Source organism: Cynoglossus semilaevis, chromosome 11, assembly GCF_000523025.1.
Source record: "Cynoglossus semilaevis isolate Cse_v1.0 chromosome 11, Cse_v1.0, whole genome shotgun sequence".
Taxonomy (NCBI): domain Eukaryota; kingdom Metazoa; phylum Chordata; class Actinopteri; order Pleuronectiformes; family Cynoglossidae; genus Cynoglossus; species Cynoglossus semilaevis.
In genome coordinates, this window is record NC_024317.1 from 14,845,935 (window position 1) to 14,873,477 (window position 27,543).

Consider the following 27,543-nt stretch of genomic DNA (forward strand, 5'->3'; position numbering starts at 1 on the left):
TTCCAGGCCTGGATGCTGGCAGCTGTGTTCTGTTGTGTGAGACACACCGTATGACATTGATTGTAGCTAAGTTACCATAAAAAGCTTCTGGATGCCGGGCTGTAACATGACTTCCCTGCTAACAGCAGTGAAGGGCTGTCCTTGGCCTCGGAGCACAGAAAGCTGACACTTGCTGTTGTGAAGTGACACGGAACAGTGTGGTGTAAGACTTTAACATACATCACTGTCAGGCACGGGAAATTGATTTAAAAAAACAAAACAAAAAACAAATCCCTGTTTGTACATGAGATTCATGGTTCACTGTTGTGTTTTCTACTGATTGGACCGTCTGTTACTGTTTAGAAATCTGTGATAATCCGATTGTTTCCTTTGTTTAAACATCAGTCTGGGAGTTGCTGCAAGATGTCTGTTTTCCTAAAAATAGTTTTTAGTGAAAAATGAGTCATGAGGTTTCACGGAGCTGCAGCCACTCCTGTGTTATGGTTTGAATGGTATATAAATCTGACTGACAAAACAACAGTGTTAGAGTTATCGATGCTAAATATGGTAACTAAAGTTCTTCCACATGTTGATCACTGCTCCACGTGTCCGTCTGTCTGCTCTTATCACGTGTTACTCACAGCAGTCTAGTTTGTGCTCCAGTTCTGTTCTCCACATCTCCAGTCTGTCGGTCTAACTGTACGGAGAACAGATGGCTCAACATGACACTGACTTCACTCAGCAACGATGTTCCACTGCAAAACTGTGTCACTGCACAAATCACTCAGGCGTTTTTCTCTCGCATTTGGGTTCATCATTCCTTGATGTGCACGTCAGCAACAGAAGGAAACTTGTAACTTGTAAACATCTGTTTCTTCCTCTGAATCTTCTGCCTTCAAACATAAATAATACAAACGAGGAAACGGTGACTTTTTCAGCCAGTGTTTCTCCAAGAATCTGAATCCTTTTCTACACAGTTAACATTAAAAGCATGGTTTGAATACACATCTGCCTTACATGCAGAGGGTCTGTGGTTTGAACTCCAAAGAAACAACATATCCATAATGGCGCCTCCTGTGGCGATTTGTACATAATGTGATTGTGTATAGTGATGGTTGTGAAAATCCTGGGGTATTTGCTGGGTAACTGGGCTAGTCATGTTGAATAGAAAACAAATACTCAACATTAATATACATGTAGACGTAATGTGTACTAACCTATAGAAGTCGTGGCTGGAACCGGTTCTTTGGACACTGCATAGAAAATCAACAAGATGGTACTGATGAAGTACGGTTTTTAAATTTTTTTTTTTTTTTAAATGTCCACAGTTAGTGACACGTAGTTTAGCCAATGGCAGTGAAGACTCACACAGGTGGATGTGTGCGAGAGTGTTGTACCTGAATAGTAGGAGTTCAACAGGGATTTACTCTGCAGTGTCTTACTGCCCTGCATGGAGAAGGAGCAGGAGGAGGGCGAGGCTGTGTAGAAGTGGACATTTGGAAAAAAAGAAAAAATTAGAAAATAGAAATAGAAAATAAAGAGACAACAACAAGACAGGTCGTCACAGTGCAGGAGATAGTTAGATAGAAAGAAACACACACATCAGTGACATCATCTCTACAAACACATGACACAGTAATCAATGAAAACATACGGGAATAGACCGCTGCTCTATATCTGACAGTAGAAGAACAATAAAAATACCATCAGAACTATTGGATTTTAAAGTGTCAAATTGACAGCGGTCAATGTAATGACTGATTTTATAAAGAATGACACAGAAATGGAATTGGAATGAGCGGAACGCAGGGGAACAAAGAGAGTCGAAAGGATTGTTATGGAGGAGGTAAAGTGACATCAAAGATTTTTTCCCACTATTATAAAAACCACAAACACATTCCTGTGTCTCTTTTCTACTGTGGTGTCAAATCACTGGTGTCGTGTACTCTCACGTGTACGTCAGTGACATAAGACACCAGGTCGGTGATTAATATTATTCCCACTTCCACAGGAATATAATATTCCTGATATAAATAACTTCAAAATGAAAACAAATATACATAGTACTGCCCCACTGTGGCAGATTATATCAGATTAGGATTGTCATTCCAAAGACGTCACTCAGACGAGGAGCGATGAATCACATACAGCTCTCTACAGGTTTATATCAGCGGCGCCTTTGAATGTGAGTCAACAGCTGGAAACAGTGGAGAGATGATGTGTGTGAGCAATGGTGTGTGTGTGATACAGCACACTGTATCTCACACACACAGGCTGCTCGGGGTCTATAAATAAATGATATATACGATGGACACTGGCAACACACACACACACACACAGATAAGACCTGGAGTGATTTCTAACAGGGTGACTGTGATAAATTATATGATGGCCAAGGCTGTTAAATAATCCAGGAGTGATATCGCAGCGAGCCCACGCACATCAATCTACAGGACCTGCAGCCAGTGTGTTTCTTTACATCTCTCTGTTTCAATCCACTCGAACAGTTACTGTGACTCATCACAATGCTTTTACTCAGCGTTTACTGCTCCTGCTCTTTTAAACAGTGCCTGCAGCTGTTTTATATACTACAGGGTAAAGATGTCTGGACCATTGAGGTGGAGACAGTTCTCCTTCAGCGCCTCTCACTAACCCCGCTCTTGTTGTCTCTGGTCCACGTCTGTCCTCCTTGTCTTATGTACTGTACGCTGCCCATGGCAGACTATCATTTGGTCACCTACTATGTTTCAGCCCCTGAGAAGTCACTTTATCAATTCTCAACCTACGTCAGCTATCTTCATATCCTCCATCACTACCTCAAGGAATGGGTTCATCATCTTTACTGTCTCCCTAAAGGTCCATCTTCTCAAATATGACCTACAGAACTTCATAATCAACTGTGCTGTCCATCCTGTTCACTCCCACTGAAGCAGCTTCATCTCCTCCACCTTCAGCTCAGCCCCTGTTCTGTTAGACAGAGCTGTTGTCAGCAAACCACATTTGGTGGTTGACTGGATAACTGGTTGACTGTTCACTCAGTGAGGTGAGAGTGAATGGTTGTTTGACTGTATCTGATGTCCAAGGTCTAGGGTAGTAGCAGAAAAAGATTAAATTCCAGTTGTTGTTTTTTTTGATGTCCAAGGTCTAGGGTAGTAGCAGAACAAGATTAAATTCCAGTTGTTTTTTTTTTTTTTTGTTTTTTTTTTTTTTTGTAAAACACACTTCAATCTTGAATAACATCCCACATTGTCTGAATAATAATGGTGACAGGAACCGTCCTGGTGTAAATCAGCTACGACCAGTTGTTCTTTACTCTCATTGATTTGGTCTTCCCACTAATGTTCTCATGTCACACCACAGCAATTCACAGTTCATCTTCCTCGCACCCTACTGTCGTCTCCTTCCTCCTCCCTTTCCTCCCGTTTCAACACCCTGGTCTCTCCGGCTCTAATGCCCCTGAAAACAACACATTTGATCAAATCCCACTCATCTGGTGTGCGTCAGCTCTCTATGTTAATGGAGCGAAAGAAGAGGCTCAACCCTAATACAGCGAGGAGTGCAGTCGCATAAGCAGAGAAATGTGCTTTGACAGCATTGTCCTGTGACAACAACCTGTGACTGGTCGAGAATGCAATAACACAAAAGGTTATTTGATCTGCTGTGAGGCCGATCCGCACAAATATCAGCGGCTGGCCACCTTGTGTCAGCGTTTTCCTGCGTCTCATTAGAAACGAGCATGGATCTCCTATGGTGTGTGTGTGTGTGTGTGTGTGTGTTCTATGCCCTCCACGATATTGTCATGTCGTGTGATATGGAATAATAATATGTATAAAAGCTAGAGGTGGAAGTAATACTCTACCACTTCTCTTTAGTTTGACAGCTAACAGCTGTAACGGTTGATTATTGTCAGTTTGTCAGTTGTTTTTTAAAAACCTGTATTTAAAGGCACCTGTCGTGTCAACGTTGAACAGAAGAATAAATGATGAATATTCATATTTAACAATTTAACTATAAGCTATATAATCTTTTTTTTCCCATCAACCCCAGATTCAACTTCACTTCACTCCACAGTAATTTATAGGTGATGGAGCCTTGAAACCAATAAACTGTATAACAGTAATAAACTCTTCTTAATGTTTTTTATATATATATTTAATTTTAATTTGATTTAACCACAGCGTCTCATTATGTTTCCTAGCAGCAGGGATTGTGCCCTTTACCTGTATTTTCTTGTATGTTCTTGAGATTGTGTTCCGTGCTTCTTGATGTTATATCTGCTCACTTAAAGAGAGACCAGTAGGTGGCAGTAATGCATGCAGTAGGTTGCAGAATGGTCAGTGAATATGACTTTAGCCTAGCCTTCCTGCTTCTACAGTGATGTAACAGTGGCACAATCAAGGTACGAGGCCTCAGACGTGTACGGAGCACCCTCCACATGACACGGAAGTACATGCTAAATACTTCATGTCAGATATTGTTACTTTTAAAGTCAAAGCCGTGAATTAAACTTTTTGTGCAGCGTATATTAAAATGTCCAACTGAGTGGTCAAGCCTACCGAAGGCAAAGACATTTTTGACTTTTTTTTTTTTTTAAATATCACAGACTTTATTCACCAGTTAGAGTTCAGATCAAAGAGATCTGTTCTAAGTGCTTCCAAGGCAAAAACATTATTGTACGTCAGAATTGCAGAGTGGACAGTTAGGAGGAGAGTGCAGGCAATTACAGCCGACATTAGCTCGCTACTTAGTCCCTCTCTGCATCACCCCTGGCTTTCAACAGCCAAGCACTCCCAAAAGGCCAGGCTGACATTTTCAAGAGAAAAATGCCCTTCTGAGACACCCTGTTTAATTACCCTGGACACACACACACACACACACACACAATTTCACAAAGATAAGGGATTTTGAACTAGCGTCGGCACATGCAGGCGGGGTGACTTTTCTAAGATTAAAGTTAAAACACAAATGCAAAGAACATTCCAGCACTGGTGCACGTGCACCAGGGTTTGCAGAGCAGGGGAGAAAATGAAGGAAAAGAGGTGAAAAATGATTAGAGCAGCACAATGTGAGATGGTTGAGGTTAGTGAAACAGTTCCACACTCTGCTGATGCTGAGAGACTGGGACAGATGGTTTTATCCTTAAATGAGACGTCCACCATTTTAATAAGTGGATCTGACAAATGATTAATGATACGCAGAACAAGCATTTGCCCGTTTGCTAAAAGTTAGAGCAAAAAAAAAAAAAGAAATTAAAAAAGTGAGTGAGTTAAATGAAGGAAACATAATGAAAAAAAAACAAGGTCATTTGAAGTGAGAATTGATAGATTTTTCAGTCTAGACTCTGGACTGTGAAAGGATATTTCACATTAACCTTCAGAATGATGGAGGTCACAGCTGGTAGAGTTTTGTGTCGGAGCCACAGATGACTTGGACTTACTGAATCCATTCAGGTCCTGACTGGAGGTGGAGAAGGGGTCGTCTTTGTGCAGGGTGCTGACTTTGGCCGTGCTCTTATCGGCCGTGGTGACCGGACCCATCTCCCTCTGCTGGGTGGAGCTGCTGGCAGTCTCCTTGTGCTTCTTAGCTAGCTTCCTACAGTGGTTTTAACATAGAGAGAACAGCAACAACCGTAAGGACAGGAAGTACAGTCAGATATTCAACACAAACCACGAACACATAACACACAGCAGGGAGTGATGAATGGTTTACAGCGAGAGGAGAGTGTTTGATTACCACATGCTGTGAACATGTTGTGTTATTGGATAATAAATCCACACACTCTAGCCAGTGGTTTTAACAATTCTTGTTATGAATGAAGTATTTACAAACCAGATATTCCTGTTCTTTTCTTAAATCATTTTCAGTGACAGGGCCTAACCATAAATTGTGGAATAACACAAGAAATGATCGCAATTAAAACATTTCAGTCATTGGTAGAAGAACTTCTTCCCACATTCTCTTCGAACATCGGAATGTCACTTAGGCCAGTGACCTGATGTCTTGGTTTACTAGTGGGTCACAACCAACAATTTTAGGGGCATACCGCCACCTGCTGTACTAGAGAGTGTAGTCTCATGGTATGACCACTGACTTTTTGAGATATTCCTATTTCCTTATGCCATGATGCGCGATTCTTTTTTTTCATCAATGCAAACTGTATTGATCTTTAATCGATTCACGATGCATCATTACATCACTGATTATTATTAGTGCCAGTGTTGTTGTTAGTCTTTGTTCACATTCAATTTCGCACATGTAGTAGTACACTGGAGTAGCATCTGGGAATGAAAATATACAGAATCATAAATGAGTCCCAAGAGGGAATTGTTGGTATTGCAGTTGCTCCTGCGTGGGTAAAAGAGCAAGAGATTAACTTAATATAAGATTTCTTTTTACCAAAAGTTCTGGATATTTGTCAATGTTCATTTTTGAAAACAGTTGTTTTTTTTTTTTTAGACTAGGCTCAGCACGGTGTTGAAGTATTGTGGAAGAAGTGGGGGTGTGGAAGATGATGTTCAGTAGGGAGAAGGTTGGACTCAGCAGTTTGGTGACATGGAGGTGTCTACACAGCCTCTAATGGAACGCGTGCTGGTTTCAGCTGGTGACAAGTCGTCCCTGGAGTGTTGTAGCTGTATGATTTGTTTGCTTCCATTTACTCTTCACAAGTCACAACTACCATCTGTTGGCCATTTTGCTTTGGCTCCACAGAGCCGTACCTCTCAGTTCCAGGTCCGCAGAGACAACAGATGGCAGCCACCACGGCAGGCCATTACAGTCAGACCTCCACCGTCACTTTCACCAGAGCTTGCAGAACTTCTACCACCAGGCAGTAAAAAAATTAACTATCTCCTGCTTGTTTTTATCTCCAGCACTTAATGAATGTCTCCTGAACCTGAAGTGATGATCAGTTTGGATCATTTTATTACTGCTGTGGACAGAAACGTTGATAAATGCTGTAAAACCTGCTGATTCACGTATTCCTCCTCCTCCTCAACATCACAGGATGTGAAGAACGAAAAACTACAGTTCACACAACCATTCACACTCAGTTTACGGTGAACCAATAACTTAAAATCCCAGTAAAATGAGAATCAAACACATTAACCACCGATCGTCCGAGGTATTGCTCCATTCAGCTTATTTTTGATAATTTTTTTTAACCACTCAAGGCCAAAACCTGCTGATGTGAAAAAGGCTTCGAATGTAGGAGCACACAGACATTTGTCGGGTTTCTATTTGACCACGGGCCATTGATGAAAAAGTTTGTCTGAGAATTTTTAATTTCTAATCAAACCAGTTTTGGAAACTTAAAAAAAGATATCGGTGTTTGAGCTGGAATTTGTTTTGATGAGGTCTGTACACAGAGACACTGAGCGTTCAACACAGGTTGAAAAGCTATAATTAAACTTTTCTTTTTCCCGGAAATGTTATTATAATCTAGTAAATATGTGAGAATATTAAAATTACTTTTGAACATTGAGCTCAGGGATCTCAGGGGAATTAGAAAATCTGGACCAAACATATTTTTTGATCAAAACACATTCAGTATTGTCTGAACCCCAACACACTTAGGACAAATAAACACATCAGTTTGGGGCTTGAATTGGAAATCAGTTGTTTTACTTTTTCATCTTCTGTAACATGCTAGCCTACTAACAATGTCTTAAATGAACACTGACCTGGACACTCCGGGGTTCAGTCTGATCACAGTTCAGTTTAAATCAAATGAAGTAGTTTAGCGGGAGGGTCGGAGGATGGTCACCAGAATTACAGGTCTAGTTTTTTGTTTTGTTTTTTTACTTTATATCCCGCGGTTGATCAGTAATTAGCTACTGATCAACCGCAGGATTTAAAGTAAAAAAAACAAAACAAAAAAAGTTTGAGTTTTGAAAGATGAAAAATACAAACGAAAGTGAAGAAGGAGAGAGCAACTAAAGTTTTTCCCATAATCTTTTTTTTTCCCATCAACCCCAGATTCAACTTCACTTCACTCCACAGTAATTTATAGGTGATGGAGCCTTGAAACCTCCTGCATGATTGGAGCTTATAGTAGCTTATTTCTGGCTACCTGACTGCACGTTGACAGAAAGTGGGTAGAAGAAGAGGAGGAATGGGGAGTGAAGGAAAGACCGAGAAGGGAGGGGGGAAATAAGATGAAGTGGAGAGAGAGAGAGAGAGAGAGAGAGAGAGAACAAAAATGAGCAGTGAAGTGACTGCTGGGGAAAAGCAGAGCTCAGAGGAAGGACAGGAGGAATGGGAGGCAAGACAGAGGATGGAGGAGACGACGGTGAAGGTCGATGGAGTGAAATCAAGAAGGAGAAGCAGATGAAGAGAAACACACGCACACACACCTGTGACTTGTCAAATAGCCCCCTCCTGCACCCCCCCTCCCTCTCCACCAGGTATTCATCCTCTTAATAGACTCTCTAAGCGACAGGTTCCGTGCATATTGTTAAAGGCAATGAACATGACATAATCCTTCTTTAATGAATGTCGACGCGGCAGTTCATTTAGCACAGAGGGAACTCCTGCTGAGTGCAGACTGTGGAGGAAATCATGGACCACTTTATACCCCGGCCACATTAATTACAGACTGTTTCACGTGTCGATAATGAGCAGTGAGCACAGAGCGTGGTGGATAAGTTGTTTTCTCTCTTCTCCATCCTCTAATGTCTGTGGCTTGGGTGTGTCAAAAAGTACTAAGACAAACGTCTACCAGTTTTTGGACAATCGGTCAGCTGACATGGTTGGAGTAATGAGTGAGCTAGAATGCTAAATTAAGTCATAAACTAAGTCGTCTTTGGCTGTTTCAACAAGTTGGCAAAACTAAAATGTTGACTTTATTCAGTGTTTACAGCGGTGGTACAGTATAAGTATAATATTAGATATTTATTATCATGTATTCATATTTAATGAATTATAATTTTACAAAAAATATCCTGAACATGAAGTGTTTGTGTATTTTTTTTTATTTTAAAAATTCATCAAGCAAGACGGATTGAACAGCCTAGCACTCAGTTTTGCCCCCCGGGTCATATGTTTGACACTCCTGGTCTAAGGCTACAATGTGCGTTTGTAATGCTTGTCCTATGTGATGGTTAACAAAGCCGTGCACACTGTTTTGACAGCAGTTCTATCTGCTCTTGACAAACCAATGACTGATGCGTGCACGGTGAGTTTGATGTGTGCGGTGGGAGTGCCGTTTGTTTAGCAGCCGCCGTGTAGGTCTGCAGGAGCGCCTCAAGGTGTGACATGAATAAAAAGGGGACACAGCATTTGTTTTACTTGTCGGGGGATTGAGGAAAACCCCTGTGCTGTGCTAACAGAAACCTCAGCCAGTCCTTAGATTGATGGCTGAAATATCCCACAGTCATATACGGGTGGAGCTGCAGTCAGTCAGACAGACACTCAGTCAGTCACTTCAGGGTGACAGCGTTAGCTCCGGAGGAGGCTGCACCAGAAGCCAAAACAAACTTTCATCTGTGTGTCACAGGGATTAAGGGCAGACCGGGGGAGATGGAGGGAGACAGGGGGAGGAGAAGGGAGATGGAGCCTGGAAAGAGAGGAAGAGAGAGAACATCCCTCTCTGATCTAACTCACACCTAAAACATACATGTACAGATGTGGACGTGAAGCTAATTTAAAACACAACGTTGGTGTGTTTTTGATATAAAGGTTTGATTGTTTTTATATTATTTTGACCTCTTGATGTAACACAGGCTGATGCTCATATAAGGGAAAGCACTTATTTAACCTGCGGCACAAACATTCCTTTGATTAACACCAGGGAGTCGGAGAGCCAATGTCATTTGTAACTGTGTCAGTGTGTGTCAAAGGGAGTTATTTCTGTGGGTCAAAGAGCCTCAGGGCGACTGTTTGGGCAGAAATATTGGTGTTTGATGACTGTTTTGCCCAGTTTGCAATTTACTGTAGATCTGGAGCAAATGCTTTGAAGACAGCAGGAAGTAGGGGATTTTCAGAGAGCCTCTGGAGGCAGTTGTAGGTGAGCCTTAAACATCAGAGCCAAACCTTGTTTGTTTGCACACACACTCGAAGACCCTCTCACACACACACACACACACACACACACACTCACACACGCACACAGTTTTGATACCATGTAGGTTGGCCTGTTCTATACACCGTGATATAACCATTGGGTGACAAGAAAGTGGAGCGATTTTAACCAATCTATTCCTAGATGTTGAAAGTTCTACTGTTCAAAATGTTGGTGTAAAAAGTTCTGAAAAGATTTATTTTTCAATGAAATGTAACAGATGTCCTAAATAAAATTCCTAAATATTGAAATTGTTTCTATTCCAGCAATAAAAGCTTGACCAGTGCCATTAGACTCCTTTGAGTCATTAACCTTGTAGGAAGATAAGATAATAAGATTTTCCTCTGGATTTTCTGTCCATATTCTGATTTTCTGCAGGTCTGTCTCATAGAAGAGTAGGAGGGAATAAAACAGGACTGTGACAGTAGTGATGAAAACGTGTAAAAGAGTTTACTCCTGGTACAGAATCTCTACTTACAGGTAATAAGAGTAGGAATAAGCATGTCTTCTGAAGCATGGTGAGGTGAGGCCGACGGTGGCAACAGAGCAAAACCCAGAAGAAGGACAAACACAGTTGGTTAGTTCATCATTAGACTGAGTCTGAAAACAAAACAACGTTTTTGACCTGGAGGTGTTTGAACCTGACCATCTATAAGTCATTCTGCCGGTGGTTTTAGTCAGGAGGCCAGGAGTTAGAGCTAGGGTAAAGAAGTAGAGTGGCATTTAAGAATCGTGCACATCTGTCGCCCCATCACCAACCAAGAACAGGTGAGAGAAGTGAAGGGATGAAGAACAGCAGGAGGTAGAAGAAGATGGAAGAGAGGAAGGTCAGACTGGTGTGATTAGAGTGATGGTTATTGTTATTGTTGTTGTTGATGTTATCATTTCTGACTTGTTATCTAGTACTGCTGTGGAATCAAACCAACACACACCGATGAAAGATAGGAATGGCTCGATCCAATACTCAGATCAATATTGATCGAAATTTCAGGATCGAACATTGAAAAAACAAAAAGAACCATAGCCCGTCCAATCTGATACCTGAGCCCAAATGCTCAACTTGACTCTGTGCAACCAGCTGTAAACAGGAACACTATCGCCCGCGGCTTGCTGGAGAAGAAAAGACGGTATCAGATTGATATCGATGTTGGCAAATACTCCAAGTCGCAGTATCGGTATTGGTCATGAAAAACTTGTACGTAGCCATCCCTAGTACAAATTGTACTTTTGCTGCTCTTTCTATTTCAGATCCACAAAGACAAATCCTCCTGCCCCCTCCCCCCACCACCACCACACACACACACATGGACTTACGCCCATAACCCTAAGAGTCGTGTTGACATTGTCCTTATGATATTAATAAAGTGCAGTGTGCTGAGAGTCTGGCTATAAAAGCCAACCATTAAAACTGCTCATAAATATTAATACAGCACTAGAAATAATAATAATAAAAAAGTCTGGCGGATTCTTCAGCTTTTCCTGATCTTTACTGTTAGAAGATAACAAACTAGTTCCTGTGTTTATTTTTTCAACATTTTTTTTCCTGGTCTGATTGTTCAGGGTCTGCCCATTAACTCATCGTTGGGTGCTGTCATCTGCCTGTCCGGGGATGTGGTTAAAGTTCATCTTCTCTTCCAGGTCCTAATATTGTCATTAGGCATTTTGTCAAGGCTGAAATACACAAGGGTGAAGTTCTAAGAAAGTTCTAAGTTCTCCTTCTCTCCATGTCCTCCACGTCTCAGCCTGCTCTCTTCCCTCAGAGAATTCCTTCTCTGTAGAATTCTGGAGGACGACCTTTGACACCAGGTCACGACCTGATTCTTTGTCTGGTCTAAGGACTGAAGTCCTGCTCATCTTAATCCTTCAGTCATTTGAACAGGTTTTTGTAACACAGCTGAACACTGGACAAAGATGTGATGATAAAACTGGTCACAGCTGTTGGACACACACAGACCAGTCTGAACTGGTTTAAGTCTTTAACATCAGACACTTGATCACGAGTCTGAGGACTTTTTGACTAACACTAAGTGATCAATTTATTTATTGGACATTGGGACACCATTTGCTCAGGGGACACAGACCAATGATGTGGTTTCACTGTAGACAGCACCGTGTTGAGCTCAGCTGGAATTTTCCTAAAGAGAGCATCGACATGATGGAATTTCCTTTAGGCCAAACACACGTTTCTGGGTTTTTTTTATTAATTAATTAAATACTGTTATATTAAACACAATTGTTACTACAGTTGTCGGAAGAAGAATCTAGAAAGAACCACATGATTGTGTGACTGCGTGTGTGAACCTAATCTAACAGATGACAAGTTTCTTTATGGTGTCAGGTTGAATTATAAAAATAAGATATTTAAATGTTATTTCATCCTATTAGTGTGTGGGGTTTTAATTAAATTAAATTAAAAATTCATAATTTCCTATGAATGTTTAACAGTCAACAAGTGTCATGTTATTATAACCAGTGTCATGTTTATATTAAGCTCTTCCTTGTGTGTGTGTTGTTGGATTTTCAGGCGTGTTCAGCAATTATTCATCTATATTTTATTAACCAGATTTACTGAGCAGATATTGTTATTGTTGTTTATTAAATGTGGTCGTGATGATAATATCGACCACAGGAAAACTCACGGTCTTTATCATCAGTCTCAACACCTATTCTGTTGCATATTGTAGTTGAAAGGAACTCCAGAGGATGGAGTAAAATCACAACTGGTGTATGTTAGGAATATTTTCTAAAGAAACAGAAACCACTATGTGGTTGTATTTGTACATTACAGTATGTATTTAGTGTATTTTTTTTTAATGAAGTATTTCTCCTACATTCATCTAAAACACTGGATATTCAAGATATTTCTGGTTTAGACTGACCTGAGGGGACATTTCTTCGGAAAAAGTACTATGTTTAGGGGCCACTCATGTTTTTGGGGTCATTGTGCAGAGCTCCACTTAGTTGGAGGGTAATTAAAAGGTCAAGAGTTGGTCTGGAGTTACGGTCAGAATACGGGCCAGTTTAGAGTTAGAGTACGGATTAGGATTGTGTATTTGTTAGAGTTGAGGTTAAAGTAAAACTGCCAGGGTTTGGATTATGTTTATGAAGTACTCACATAACACAAAGAACTGTGGTTGTTCATTAGTGTGTGTCCGAGCATGCCTCTCTCTCTCTCTCTTTCTTTCTCTCGCTCTCTCTCTCTCTCTCTTTCTCTCTCTTAGGCACGTGGACAAAGTTAAGGTCACTTCTGCGATGGTTCAACTCTTAGCATAGCGCCGCTACATTGCAGTAACAGTGTGTCGTGCAGGAGATCTGGTGTGTTGTCTTTTGAAGATTGTTTTGAGGTTCATTTTTGAATGACTGTCATCAAGAGAGGTGGAGTGTTGACATTAACAATTAACAACCCAATTCTAATCACGACCTGGGCCACGGGAACAGAAGTGTGTACTCCAGTTTTCCTCATGATTGCTGGGATTGATTGCAGTTCCCTCCCACTCAGCAGACTAAGCAGTGGAAGATGAAAATAATTCTCAAAAACAAAAATGTTTTGGAAAATATTTAGCTAAGAATACATTTATCTCTGCAGGTTTTTGAACTGAGCATGTCTTCAACATGCACGAAGGACTTTGTTACTTTGGTCAGAGAAGAGTTTGAAAAGTTTCCTTACTCTCAGTCAACTTTCTAACATTATTCCTAAATGTCAAGCTTTTTGTAGCTTTGATTAGTATTTGAGTTCCAAGTTCTTATTTCCAATATTATGTGAAGTACCTGAAACCACAGTGATAAATATAAGGACAGGCACACTTTAAGTGCAGATCAGCGTGGGTGGAGATATTTGTGAGCTGAACATTTCATTTAGTCAGACACCCTCCAACCACCACACTTTTATTTGCTGGAGCCAAATATGTCATTTCTAACCTGCCGTTAACTAATCCAACCTCCGATGAATCACCTAGCCTGTTTCTGAGAGCGGAGGTTGGAGCTCATCATCTGCCTTCTGAAAATACTTGTTTAATTAAAGTGATGTCATTGTGACATCCTATCAAAGCAGGTCACAGCTTTATTATTATTTTTTCCTTTTTCTGTGTTTTTGTTTTGAGGAGACAGTCGGCGTGAATTCAACTCACAGTACATCTAGGTTTGAACAACAAGTTGAACGTCAAACATTTCTCACCACACTGATGGAATAATGACAGGTTCATGCTAAAAACATCCACTGTTTTACATGGAGAAAATAGTCACTGAGCACTGATGGTGTGAAGGAACGATTGATGAGCAAACACACACTTTGGAAATTCACCAAATGCATCTCATGATGAACGCTCAATTAAATGTAATGTGGAATATGATCTGTATTCCTGCAGCGCCGAACAGATGGACTTAATAGGTTTAATTTAATGTTTAAATTCACATGTAAATTAGAAACTTAAAATATCTGTTTAATCAACAAAAAAAGAAAGTGTGGCAATTCTTACTAATTTATTTGAAATAAGCAGAATAGACTTAGGCAAGTTTAAATATAAAATGACAATATTAAATTGATGTCATTTTAACATTTAATGCCTCAAACTTAGACAAAAGACAAAAGACTCTGAAGAATTAACTTCACAAACATCCGCAATGTGGTTTTGACTGTAGAGAAAACTCCTGTTGACAAATCAGATGATAGTTGGAGCCATTTGTAACTGAATTTTGAACCATTAAAGTTAAAATCTGTCAAACGTAACTCCGACCTGTCAGACATTTCAGCCGATGTTCAGTCAAGAAACCAATCACTGGAACTGATTTGGTACAAAAGTAGATTTGGAGAATTTAGGCTTTAGCCCTTTGTGATTATATATAACAAGCCCCCAAGTATGTTTGTTTTTAATGAGGAATAGATTTAATTACTGCATTTATTTTAAAAAAAGTTTATAAATATCTACCATGTTCACGAAAACTTTAACACTGATATTTGACCTATGTTTCCACACTAAAGTACACTGGTTTTCCAGGCGTTCCGCAGCTCATGAGATGCATTTGGAAAATCCCACACGTGCAGACAGGAGTCACAGTCTGGAATGATGTGGACACGTTGATGTCTAGAAGTAAACATACAATACCCCACACTCAGAGTTCTCCATGTGTGAATCTCTCTATCGGAGCAAGGGCAGGGCGGGTAGAGGGTGGGGCAGGAAGGGGTGGAGCCAAAGACAGGAAACAGCAAGATATAAAAAAGAGAGACATAAAAGGGAGTGAGACTTGAGTTTTTTTGGTGAGAAATACCTGTTTCATTTGTGCTGTTATTACTTCCAACAAAACTGAAACCACAGCGAAAATACAACTGACTTTTCATGTTTGTTCGTATGGTGTAATAACTAGGGTTGATTAATGTGGCTCATGTTCAGCTAATACTGATAACTGATTATCTTTTGGAGGCCGACACCAATTAACCAATTAACACCAATTAATAATATATATGTTCGTATATGCTCAGACTGTGAGACATTTATACAATTGGTTCAATCGTAGCAACAGCTAAAAAAATGACATAAAATACATGAGAAGCAAAACCTAAGAGTTTAACAAAAGTTTAGCTTCATACTAAACTTCATTACTATTATACTAAAAATATATTAAAGAAAAAGAGAGAAAGATATCGTCATGTCAACCATCTCAAGTTTTACAGCAAATGAGCTTAAGGTGTGTCAAGAATAAAGTTTGCCGAGAAAACCAGACAGCAAAATGTTATGAACTCATCTTGACTCCTTCATGTTATTTTTTCCCCTTATTCATTAAACCTTGTGAACATCGACAACCTTGTACTTTCTACTCACACCAAACTGAAAGCTCAATAAAATGTTACTCCTGCATGAAAGGAAGTAGGATTAAATGAGGAAACAAATGGTCTTCTTTTCATGGCAGTTTACAAAACATGTCACCTGGCCTCAGACATTTAAAGGTCTTCATTGGTGGCATTGAAACTCAAAAGAGAAGAAAAGTGAGTGTTTTAGGTATATTTTTTTATTTCTGGAAATATCCATTATTCATTGGCTCCGCTCTAAACCCTTTCTATCAAAAGCATTTTCTGTTGCTTGTCTTTGGAGCCCTCAGGGCCACCTGTCTGCACAAACATCAAATCCCCATTAAGACTGGACCTAGTCCAACATTATTCACTTTGTGAAACCTAACCAGAAACATGCTCCGTCTTTCCCTTACAACAATGCATTCCATTTGGAACATGTATAACAGCGTTGTGAATGATTAATTGGAGGTCTGTGTGCGATCACTTCCCAACAAAGTTTGGTTCCAGAATAATTAATGGTCCGAGGCGGGCGTGTAAAACACTTAAGGTTTAAAGAGAAGCAGCCATTCCTGCACTCAGACGGCTGACTGAAGCGTCGGAAATGAATTATAGATGATGGGAGAAAACAGTGTGTGATATGGCCGACCGCTGACTGTCAGAGTCCATTTGTCTGCACTGCATTTATTAATACTTGTCTTCTGTCTTCACTGGCTCTTCAGAAAAATCATTTCTCTGCTTTTTCTAGTTCATGGCAAGCCTTTATCTACACACACACACACATACACACACACACACGCACAGACAGACATACACAAGCAAGCAGACCATAATGTATGAAATACAGGCGACAAAAAGACTGTCTATAGATAACAGTTGCATGCTGCTGTTGATTAATGGAACTCCTCCACTTGACTCTCTGCTGTACGTCTACACTATGTTAATGCTAACAAACTGTGGTTTCATTTAGACTTTATATTAGGGAAAATACTGTATGAAGATCCATGGGTTAAATATTGTATATTTATATATATGTATATATATATTTTTATATATATATTTATGTATATTTAATTGTATATTTATATATATATACATAATCAGGTCAATTTAAATTTTGCTCAAGGGTGACCATTCACATTTAGCATTTGCACCAATGACCAACATATAGTATAGCATATAGAGTATAGAAATCCCACAGTTGAAGAACATGCAAACTGATGGTGATTTTGAAGTAGGAAGTAATAATTAAACCCTGCTCTCTAAAAAATAATTCAACCATCGGTCAGATAAATTATAATGTGATCTCGAGTCATTTGCCTTTCAATGCCTCAATCAGTACCAAGAAAATAAAAAACACTTGCCTGCCATTGTTTGTTTATTCATTATGCATGAGTTAAGATTGACAAAACAATGTCTTAACTACAGAGACCTTTTTTTAATAAGAGCCCTAGGAAATATTTAGCAGATTATTGCAGCCCCGTCCTCCTCCCTCCCCCCAACTATGTCCAGAGATGGTCATGGATCTCTTCCTGGACATCTTTTTTTTTGGATCACTCCTACACAGTATGTTCTTGTTCCTCATCTCTGACTATTTGAATCTGTATGACCTATGTGCGACCTTGACCCACACTGATGCCCCTTTGTAGCCAGGGTCATCTCTGTTCCCTACCTTCTTACCTCCTCTGGTGCACCACCTTTTCATCCATTGCAGAGGTTCTTGCCCCCTAATTGACCCTTTTATGCACATTATGCCCCGTTAGCCTCATTAGCATGTGGTTAGCATATTCACTTGACCTGAGGTTAAACAGGGCAGCCCATCGACCCGCCCACTGCCTCACCGTTGCCAAATGTATTTTTGCGTCAGCTACACACATTGAGTATAAAAGGTTAATTTATTTATCGTTTACTTTTGTGTTTTAAGTAGGTTTTCTTTTCACAATCTTTAGACCACTGGCCTGTCAGTAAAGTGCTGCATATGAATTGAAGAACTAAGAGGAAAGAAAATGAATTTCAAACAAAAGCAAAGAAGAAAACTCCAAACAATTGTGATATAAAATGTACAAAGTTGACTTTGATGAGTTGGATAGAAATTTTTGGATGCGTTTTTTGAGAAAGTAAAAGAAAGAAAGGTTGGTGATGGCGGTCAGTGTGCACGTTAGTGAGCCACAGGAAGCTGCCTAAATCTGCTCACATTAGAAGAAGCCCAGACCAAAGTTCTGTTTCTAAACTCATAATAAAAAGTAAATTCATACCGAATATTCCAAAAAACATTTTTGCACTTAAAATCAAAATCGTAGCTACTATAATTTCATTGATAAGAGAAACTTTTTTAAATCTCGTATAAGTATATAACAGAGTATATTATACACAGTACCATTAAAACTATAATCTATATTTAAAAATACTTCGCTCTGACGTCAGGTTTACTTACCTGCGTTTGAATGTGAGGACCACACCTAACAGGATGATGATAAACATGAGGATCCCAGCGATCACTCCGGCCATTTTCACGGTGCTGTCAACCTGCTTCTCCGGCTCCATGGCGTCAGAGTCCTGCGTGGACGCACCTGCTCACACACACACAAACAGACACATAAACACACACACAAACAGACAAATAAAAAAACACAAGCATTAATACTCGGGAACACTCTCAGATGCTGCACTGACGAACAAGAATAGATTAGTAAACAGACTGATGACCAAACTGATGGATATGAATTGTACTATGTACAAGTAATGGAGTACATTATTGTTACATAGTGTGGTTTGTGGAGCACAGAACTAGAGCAAATGTTGGTACAGACATGAATAACAGTTGTTTCAAGGTCAGACAGTGAGTGTTGTGAGGCTCAATATGAGGGAACGGACAAAGACCAGGTCAGACTTCTGGACAAACGGGGAGCTCTGTAGCTTTTTCCTACTTACTTTGTCTGCAGATGTGCACAAGTCTGTGATAGATTGGTGATAAGTGATGATTTGTATGAAAACCTAAATTTCAAATAAAAAAAGTCTATATTTCAGACGCCAGTCAGTAGTGAACTGTAAGAATACTAATAAAGATATAAATAAATGAACAGTGTTAATGCCTGAGGAATTTGTAAATATATTGATCTATATTATATTATATTATATTATATTATATTATATTATATTATATTATATTATATTATATTATATTATATTATATTATATTATTAAAATGGATTTGTGTTTTAATTACTTGATATGATTGCTGCATTTTCTTTGTGGTGTCAATACTAAATTCTACCGGCCTGAAATAAAACACTTCACCAAGTCAGATTATCATTTATTTATATTTAACTATAAATTATTGAGATTAAAAAAATTGGGCAAAAATAAAGGAAACAGATGAGCAGAATGGTGGTCCCAGAGGGTCTGCTCTTCAGGACCATGTTCTCTCACAGCACTGCCCCCCATGGTTTAGTTATAACCTTAATAGTCAAAGGCAGCTGAGAAATAGTTGTACAGCTGTGTTGGGATCAGGTAAATCCCCCCTGCCTCTCTCAACATGCCACACCCCTCCATCCCCACCTCGTTGGAGTAACTCAAGGACATACGAACCTAGTAGGATAAAGGCTGGAACATCTAACCTGAGAACTTACGCAGACGTTTCACCTTGTTGATTTCCAAATCACGGCATCCTTCAGTCCATTTAAATGTGTCTCTGTAGATGTAATAGTCAGATCTTTAGAGCGCTGCAGTTTTCACGGGGGCAGCTGGGGGCAGCAGAACCTAGGTCAAGCACCCTCCACTTTGAAGGTCTTGCAATGTGATTTTTTTTCCCTTCTATTTTTGTCTCATTGCAGTATTCCATGGATTGTTGCCTTTCTCTGCAGAACTCAATTAACTTCTGAAGTGAGTCAAAGTGACTTTATGTTCAAACCAAATTGTCATTTTGTCCATGTGTCTATTTTTGAACGTATGGTGTTCTGTCACCTGCTGTTCCTCACACTCTGTTTTCCTTAAATGGGATCAGAATTCAAATATATGTGTATATGTTATGGACTGTACTGTAGCACTACATCAGTTATAAAGAACTGCCATCTACCTGCAGGCCACTATAGATTCTCAGAAGCCCTACAAATACACTTGATGTTTAAACAGTATTTTAAAGGTGTATTCTGGTGTTATACCACTCCTGACAGCCTGTGACCTTGTAATCAACAGAAGTAGTGAGGTATACTGTATGTTAGCGTGTAATTACACCAAAGCGTCAAGCGTTCACAAAATCAGAATTCTCACACCTGAGCCCGTACCCCCCCCCCACACACACACACACACAATTGTACTGTATAAGGCCGTCATTGTGGCAGGATTTCTCTAGACACTGCTCGTGTTAGCACTAGCACTAGCTTTTTACCTTCTTTGGCACCTGTCAAGTCGATGCCAAAGACTATATAAAAGGTCGGGTTAAACCCTGAACAGTTAACTGAACAATGCTGATATAGAAATCACATTAAAAAATATATATATATACAGTATATATTGTGCTTCCAAGTTCCCTGTAAGGGATTGCATTCCATTCGAGGATCTAAGCACATCTTCAAAGGGCAACCTCACCTGAAAGCTTATAACTAGAAGTAGTAAACAAACCAAGCATCTACACTACTGCAGTAGTTACAGTACTGCAGTAGTTACAGTACTACAGTGGTTACAATGACAGTGAAGGAGTCAAAAACACTAATCCCCATAAAAACAAGTATTTCTGACTTTGGTCCAAAAGAGTAAGAACAAAGGCATCAAAGTGGATTCATTCCCATTATCTTCCACAGTGGGCTGCTGATGACATTAACCATTAATCCTCATTACTCATGCTCGACCCCCGCACCACCTCTGTGTGTCTGGGTATCCTTTTCATTTATATTTTTCTATCAGCAATCTTTTCTCCTCACTTTAAGAACAGGATAGAATTACCCGGAAGGAATTATGGGTAAAACCGCAGATATTAAAAAAACATAATCTCATCGAAATCAAGAGGAGATTGATTCTCAAACCACCAACGCACAGAGCAGGCTATGAGAGCCATATTAAACACTGCTGCAGTGTGTATGTGTGTGTGTGTTTATTGAATATTAATATTGTAATCTGTTGAAATACATTGGGTTTTTTCTCTATAGTTGCAGCATGCATATCAGATTTAAATATTTATAACTACAAGTACTAAATAAATTTGACCTTATTTCCTATCAATTCCTGCGAAGCATGTGTTGTTGTGTCATTGAGCACACAACCTGCAGGTGGAGTAAATACACAGTGTTTCTGTCAGCAGCTGCGGAGTTTGTATATCCGTCGTTGATTAGTGCAAGCGTGGCCGAGTGTGTTTAGAAGGATTATTAATCAGAAATAAGCTGATACAGTGCTGTGTGTGTGTGTGTGTGTGTGTGTGTGTGTGTGCGCACATTTGTTGGTAGTGATGTTGTATCTGTGTGTCTTGCACAAGGGGTCAGAAAATACATCACTGTTTTTTTTACAACATAGTCAACAATAAGGGATTATGCTGCAGTGAAACCTGGGTCTGAAGCCGATCTACCTAAAACACAAACACACACAAATGTCCCCACAACGACAATTGTCCCACCAAAATGTCCCCGTTATTTTCTCATGATGTGCTACTGCCATTTCTCCTTGTATTCTTTTTAAACGTCTTATTGATTTTATGACTGAAAAAATGTTCCACTTCTTTAATGTTCATTTACTATAAGTTTGTTGGACACAGTTACTGGTCGTTTACTGCTGTACTTCACAGCAGCTGTGTCCAAATTCCTGTAAATCACAGCTGAGCTCAAAACAAAACGTTTCGTGCGAAGCGGGAATCGATTTTGTCGTCAAACAGAATGTTGCGTTTCATTTTCTGACTTTCTCACAAAGATGGCTCAGCAGCAGGATAGACAAGCTCCCGTGTTCTGCAGTTGTCAGCAGATGGAGATTAGCCGTCGGGTGGATGATATGTGCGGCTACAGGCAAACATTCTTCCATAAACACACCTGTCAAACACTGCCAGAGACAAACAGAGGAATATTCACAACGTGTATGTTTACTGTTGAGAGACTTTTTTTTTTAAACTTCCATTAAAGGAAACATGCACAGAAATGATTCAAGGTAAACAAACAAACAAACAAACAGACAAACAAAGACATTTCCAGTATTCTGTCAGTTCAGTTGGCTCCGCAGTATCAAATCACTGGTTCTTAGGTGGTGGGTTACAGCCCAAATATGGGTTCCAATTAAACATCAGTGGGTCAGATAGTTTGATACACGAATGCTGAGCAGTGCATCAGCCAATAGCATTGTCTAAATATAATAATGCGTACATTTGTAATTAAAGTGTGGCACTTTATTTTAATAATTAATATCCTAACTAGCATCTTTTGGTAGTTTTTTCAGCATGTGTGTGAATGTGTAATTATGTGAGTGCAGGTTTGTGTAAGTGTGTGTGTTTGATTTTCTTTCTTAACTGATTCTGATTTCATGTTTCTGTGTTCTCTGTTTAAATGTGTTCTCCTTCCCCATTGGCTCATATTTTGCACTGACCTCACTTCCTTTATTAATCCTCCGTTCAACTCCCCTCCACCCTTCTCCGTTTTTTATGACTTGGTCGAATTTACGTCTGGACAAGTGAACATTTTGTTACTTAGTCGTTGAGCAGATGGAAAATTCATGGCGGAGTGAAAAGGGCAGACTTAGCATAAGGCAACAGTCTGACACCAGGTCTGTCTCTCAGAGACTGATGCTGCTGCGGCTGCATACAAAATACTACAGTAGGACAAGAAGAAATATTCTTCAGCCTCACTCTATTATGCTATGTTTTTCAGTTGCAGTCTGTCTTTATTCTAGACTCTTCTTCTCTCCAGGGATCTTTTCCCCAGAATGTCAAACACAGTCAGGATCCTCTTTTAATTCCTATTTTTAAGCAGTAGATTCATTTAAAATCTCTCTGGGGTGAATGAACAGCCTTCAATCGAGTCTGACGAGTACTGTGGTCCAGTATTATCATTACTTCATATTCAGTATATGGTTGTTTTCATGAATTATTTTGGGTTGAGATGTGGAGATACATAGATTTATTTATTTTTTTCCATAACTTACTTACATATTTAGTTGCATGAATATACTGTTTTTTTTTATTATTATTTTTTATTTTTTTTATTTTGACAAAGAACAGATCAGCATCATTCCTACTAGTAACAAATGTCTGAATTTAGTTTAGCTGACGTGCCTCAGCCGTGCACCAAAGCTGAAGCCTGGTATTAAATGATTGGTTTCTTTTTTTATAATTATGGATTTAGAATAGTTTGAACCTGATTGGTCTTGTAATTACCCTTGTATTTCTCTGTGTTCCTACCTGTTAAATGTTCTGAGAGACTGTCAGTAACGACTAAGTTTGACCTCTGGCTCGGTCCACTGTAACTGCTGTGGCTGACGATGGATTAGAAAACCATTTGACTGTGTGTTTAGAACACGAAGGCAGAAACGATGGACGGACTCTGACTCTGTTTCTGCTGTTCAGAGATTTTAGGACGTGTGTTTGAGCGTGAGTCACTGAGCAGCAAACACTTAATGATGATGGTGAAATACAAGGGTCGCTGGCAAAGAGCACCGTGTGTGTGCATGTGTGTGTGTGTGTTTATTATAAGTGAGTCATGCGTTTTCAAACTTCTGCAGCCACACATGGGAATCACAGACAAACTCTCTCACACACACACACACACACACACACACACGCATGCATGTTCACGTGTCCACAAAGAGCCACATGTTGCGTCACTATTGCACTGCAGCAGAGTCGGTTACAACACAGTTATAATGGAACTCAGGGCTAATGGTAATGTTAATTGGAGACGGCGTATCAACGAGTGCATCGATGACAGTGGAGTGTGTTTGATGCTGATGTGAACCACAGAAGGTGAACAGAGATCGTTCACTCAGCAGCGTAAGATGTCAAGAAGAAAATGTTTGCATCATTTGTAAACTTTCCCTCAACTCTGACCCTAAGGAATTAAAGCTGTGTTCAAACTGCAGGACTTCTGGTTGGTGGTACGTTAGTCCGACTGTCTCGGCCTGGATGATGCAACTTAGGAAAATATGGCTGCATGTTAAAAAGACAAGGAGTTGATCAAAGATGTTGTGGTTATGTTTTTACAAAATCTTTCACAGCAGTATTTACAACCACTGCTGTGGAATAATACTTTCAGACTCAAACCTACCTCGTGTTTAATGTCACCACTCAAGTTTCAGATTTTTTAATTGAATTCGTGACTAAAGATAACTCTCCATCTGCAGCTGTCGGAGAAACAGAAAGACTGAAGAAATAATTAGATTACAAAGATTTGAATCTTTCTGAACAGCTTAGTCAGAAAAGCTGTATTTTTAAAACATTGAATATTTAAAGTGTTATTAATATGACAATGGCTGTGATATGTCTTTCAGTGTCATCATCAAAAGTTAATCCAAAAACAACTGCTGTTACAACAGTGATAACATTTCATCACCTGGTTTTTAATATTTGGCATGTATAATAAAAAGATATTCTGAGGAGACTTTTGCCCCTGCAGTCTCCTCTTTTGCTCCAGACTGGCTCGTGCCTGTGTTTGCCTCCATGCCCCTGTTTCATATTTAATGTATCAGTCAACAGAGGAAATGTGCTTTAAAATGTATTTCCTTATCAGTTTCCTTATAACTGTCACAGAGTCAAATGTGAAACGGAGATCCGTTGTTACCCAAAGTTCCATGCCCTCTGTTAGATTGTGTAAATCAAGCTCTGGCTTCACATAAATACGATCTATCCTCACTCAAGTTAAGATTTCGCTTGTGTCTGCAGTTGTGCATGATGGGAATGATTTTTCGTGCTGAGCCTCGCAACCAACTATTTCCCTGGGGACAATAAGCATTATTGTATTCAGGTGGAATTATCAGATCTTGTCGACAAATAACCGTGACAGCAGTTTATGATACAGCGCCTGCTGCTGCTGACTGTGTTTCACTGTTGTCCCAGGCCGGGTTTTTGATTGGACGCCATTTGTATTCTGCTTATCAAACAGAAACACACTGATTAGAACAAATATATTAATCTATATATATACTGTATATATATATGTGTGTGTGTGTGTGTGTGTGTGTGTGCGTGCGTGCGTTGAGGAAAACCAATAAGTGAACTGTATGGATGAGCTCTTATCCATTTAGTTTGTATCACAGCCTGTAAACAAATAAACCTGAAAACAACAATAACGCCCAGAAAATTATTGGTCTGGAAATTGCATTTTTGTTTACAGTGATTGATTTTTTTTTTCCACAGTAATAACAGTTACATTATGGAACAAAAGCTCTTTTTTTGGCTCAGACCATTTTATTAGTGTGAGGTCTGTATTTTTCTCATATTTAATATTGGTTCTATTAGCAGTTTATTTCTATTTTTTAGTGGAAACAGAGGTCCATTCTAATTTGTCATTCCTTTTTCATCAGGAAAACTATAATCTGCATGAAATATAACTCACATATTTTTTTGTTTTTTTTTCCACCCTGGTATTCATGGAACTCAGTAATTGGTTTGACATCTTTTAAAGGTTGGTTGTCTCATTACTGAGACTGCTCCATGCATTTATGTTTCCTCTCCTGTGAGGTTACTGGGGTTTTTTAGATGATCGCCGTAATTCTAGACAGTTTATTTAAAATAAAGCAAAGTGAACATTTTTTAGAACCAAAGACAAGTCAGAGCTGGTTCACTGGTCTGTGTCAAATACTTCAATTTCCACAACCCCTCTGCAGCGATATTTCATTTCACGACATCAAATCGATATTCTACAGCACTATATCCATTTTTTATATCAACAATTAACATGCAAATGTTCACTGCGTCGGTTCATTTGATTTTGCTTTCATTTCTTCTCTAGCCATTGTTTACTAAGGAGACAGCTTCCTACAATTAAAATGCTTTAAAAAAGCAATATATAAATGGTTGTACCTACAGTATCACAGTATATCGCAATATATTGTACATGTATGTATTGTATATATTGTATTTTTGTAGCTTAAAATAAAAAAAGTTAATACATTTTTTCAAGTAATTTTACCTTGACATATAATGAGGATATAAAATGTTCATCATGAAATTATAATTTTTTTGAATTTTTTTTTTTATTTATGTTTTCTTCAAAATTAGTGTCAAATGATGCATTTTAAGAGAGAGCCATTGGTCATCTTGTCACTTGTTAGTTACAAGTCACATGGATTCAGTTTGTGTGTGTGAGTGTGAAGACAGAAAGCAGATGTTCAGACGAGGCACAACACTTGAAGCACAGCAGACGTGCAGACAGACATGGGAAGATGGAAAGAAATGGATGAAAAAATACAAAAAAAACAAAAACAAAAGACTATTCATAACAAAACAGAATGAAAGTCAGAGGCCGAAACTCAAATAATGGATTGTGTGGTGTGTTTGTGGCTGAGATGTGATTAGTTCAACATAGGGAGGAAATATATTTTGCCTATAAAGCAATAATCACCTTCACTTGGGATGACTAGTATGTACGGCGTTGTTATTTGTCCCCTACCTATTACCACTAAGGCCAAGGGTCGCAGGTCGCCGCCGGAAAGCATGAGAAAAGAGAGACAAAACAAACAACAAAAAAGGGGGGAAAGGAAGGAAAAAAGTCTCAGAAAAGTTGACGTAAATTGGTATGTATCTTAATCAGAATCAGAATCTGAATGAAACTGTTTTTGAAATAACTGTTCTAGAATAAAGAGTTGATCTTGGTATTAGACTCTCGGTGTGGACTGGGGTGAGTTGGCTGTAAATGATCCTGATTGGAAGGTTACTGTGACTGCCATCTGTTTATTATCAATTAGTGGGGGGGGGGGGGGGGGGAGGGAGGGTGTTCCGTGTCATGGAGTTAATCAGCTGAGATTGTTGATTAAAAGAAAGAATATGGAAAAAAACATCTTAGAATTAAGAAAATGGAAGAAAAGTAAATGAGAGAATGAATGAAAAAACATTTTGAGTTGATTAAAAAAAGTCAGAGCACTTTGATAATCATTCAATGTCAACTAGTCTATTTTAAAATAAGGGAGTGAATAGATGAATGGACTATTATGGGCTAGAAGTAAAAAAAAAATCATCATCCAAATTATTAACTACATGGTATTTTTATAGACCACTATTTGTTATTATTAATAATAATAATATATACTTATGTTATACTTATCTTAAAAATTTTGGGAGACAACATCTTTCAATTGAATGAAATAATATACAGAAATAAAATTAGGTAATAAAATCTCAACACATTAGAGACAAAAACTGATGAAGGAGATTAGGAGCTGTGAATGGCAGAGGGACTTATGGAAAGTTAAAATGTAAAAATAAATGAACAAAAGGGAGAGAAAAATCAATAGCAGGCAGAAAAAGCATTCAGTGCACATTGCTTAGCACACAAATGGGTGTATTTGCCAGAGATGGGCAGCAAATAAAGATGGGCATCATGGGGGAGGCAAAACAGAATAGGATGAAAATGGGTTCTGGGGCCGACGCTTAAACCTCCATCCAATGGCTTTTATGAATGCGGTCAATCGGTGCCTACAGTAATGGGCCTCCAGTTCCACTTTAGACACTGATGAGCAACACAGATGTGGAAATAAAAAAAAAAATCAGAGCGAAAGAAGTCAGTGGAAGAAAGTAAGTAAGAAAGAAAGAGTTAGAGTTGGA

General features: G+C 39.1%; 1 protein-coding gene across 5 annotated transcripts in view; it reads right to left on the reverse strand.

Annotated features, from left to right (window-relative positions):
• ptprt (protein tyrosine phosphatase receptor type T) overlaps positions 1-27,543 on the reverse strand; it is a 168,835-nt gene that overhangs the window by 37,535 nt on the left and 103,757 nt on the right. The window contains exons 16-21 of one of the 5 annotated variants that reach the window (XM_025059885.1): positions 26,345-26,392; positions 18,253-18,388; positions 15,139-15,171; positions 5,417-5,571; positions 1,377-1,457; positions 1,197-1,232 (exon numbers count right to left, since the gene is read on the reverse strand). In XM_025059885.1, coding sequence (XP_024915653.1) covers positions 1,197-1,232; positions 1,377-1,457; positions 5,417-5,571; positions 15,139-15,171; positions 18,253-18,388; positions 26,345-26,392 — 489 coding nt within the window. Of the gene's footprint in view, positions 1-1,196; positions 1,233-1,376; positions 1,458-5,416; positions 5,572-10,514; positions 10,545-15,138; positions 15,172-18,252; positions 18,389-26,344; positions 26,402-27,543 lie in introns of all 5 variants that reach the window. The other 4 variants (XM_025059884.1, XM_017036656.2, XM_017036662.2 and 1 more) reach the window with 4 other exon arrangements.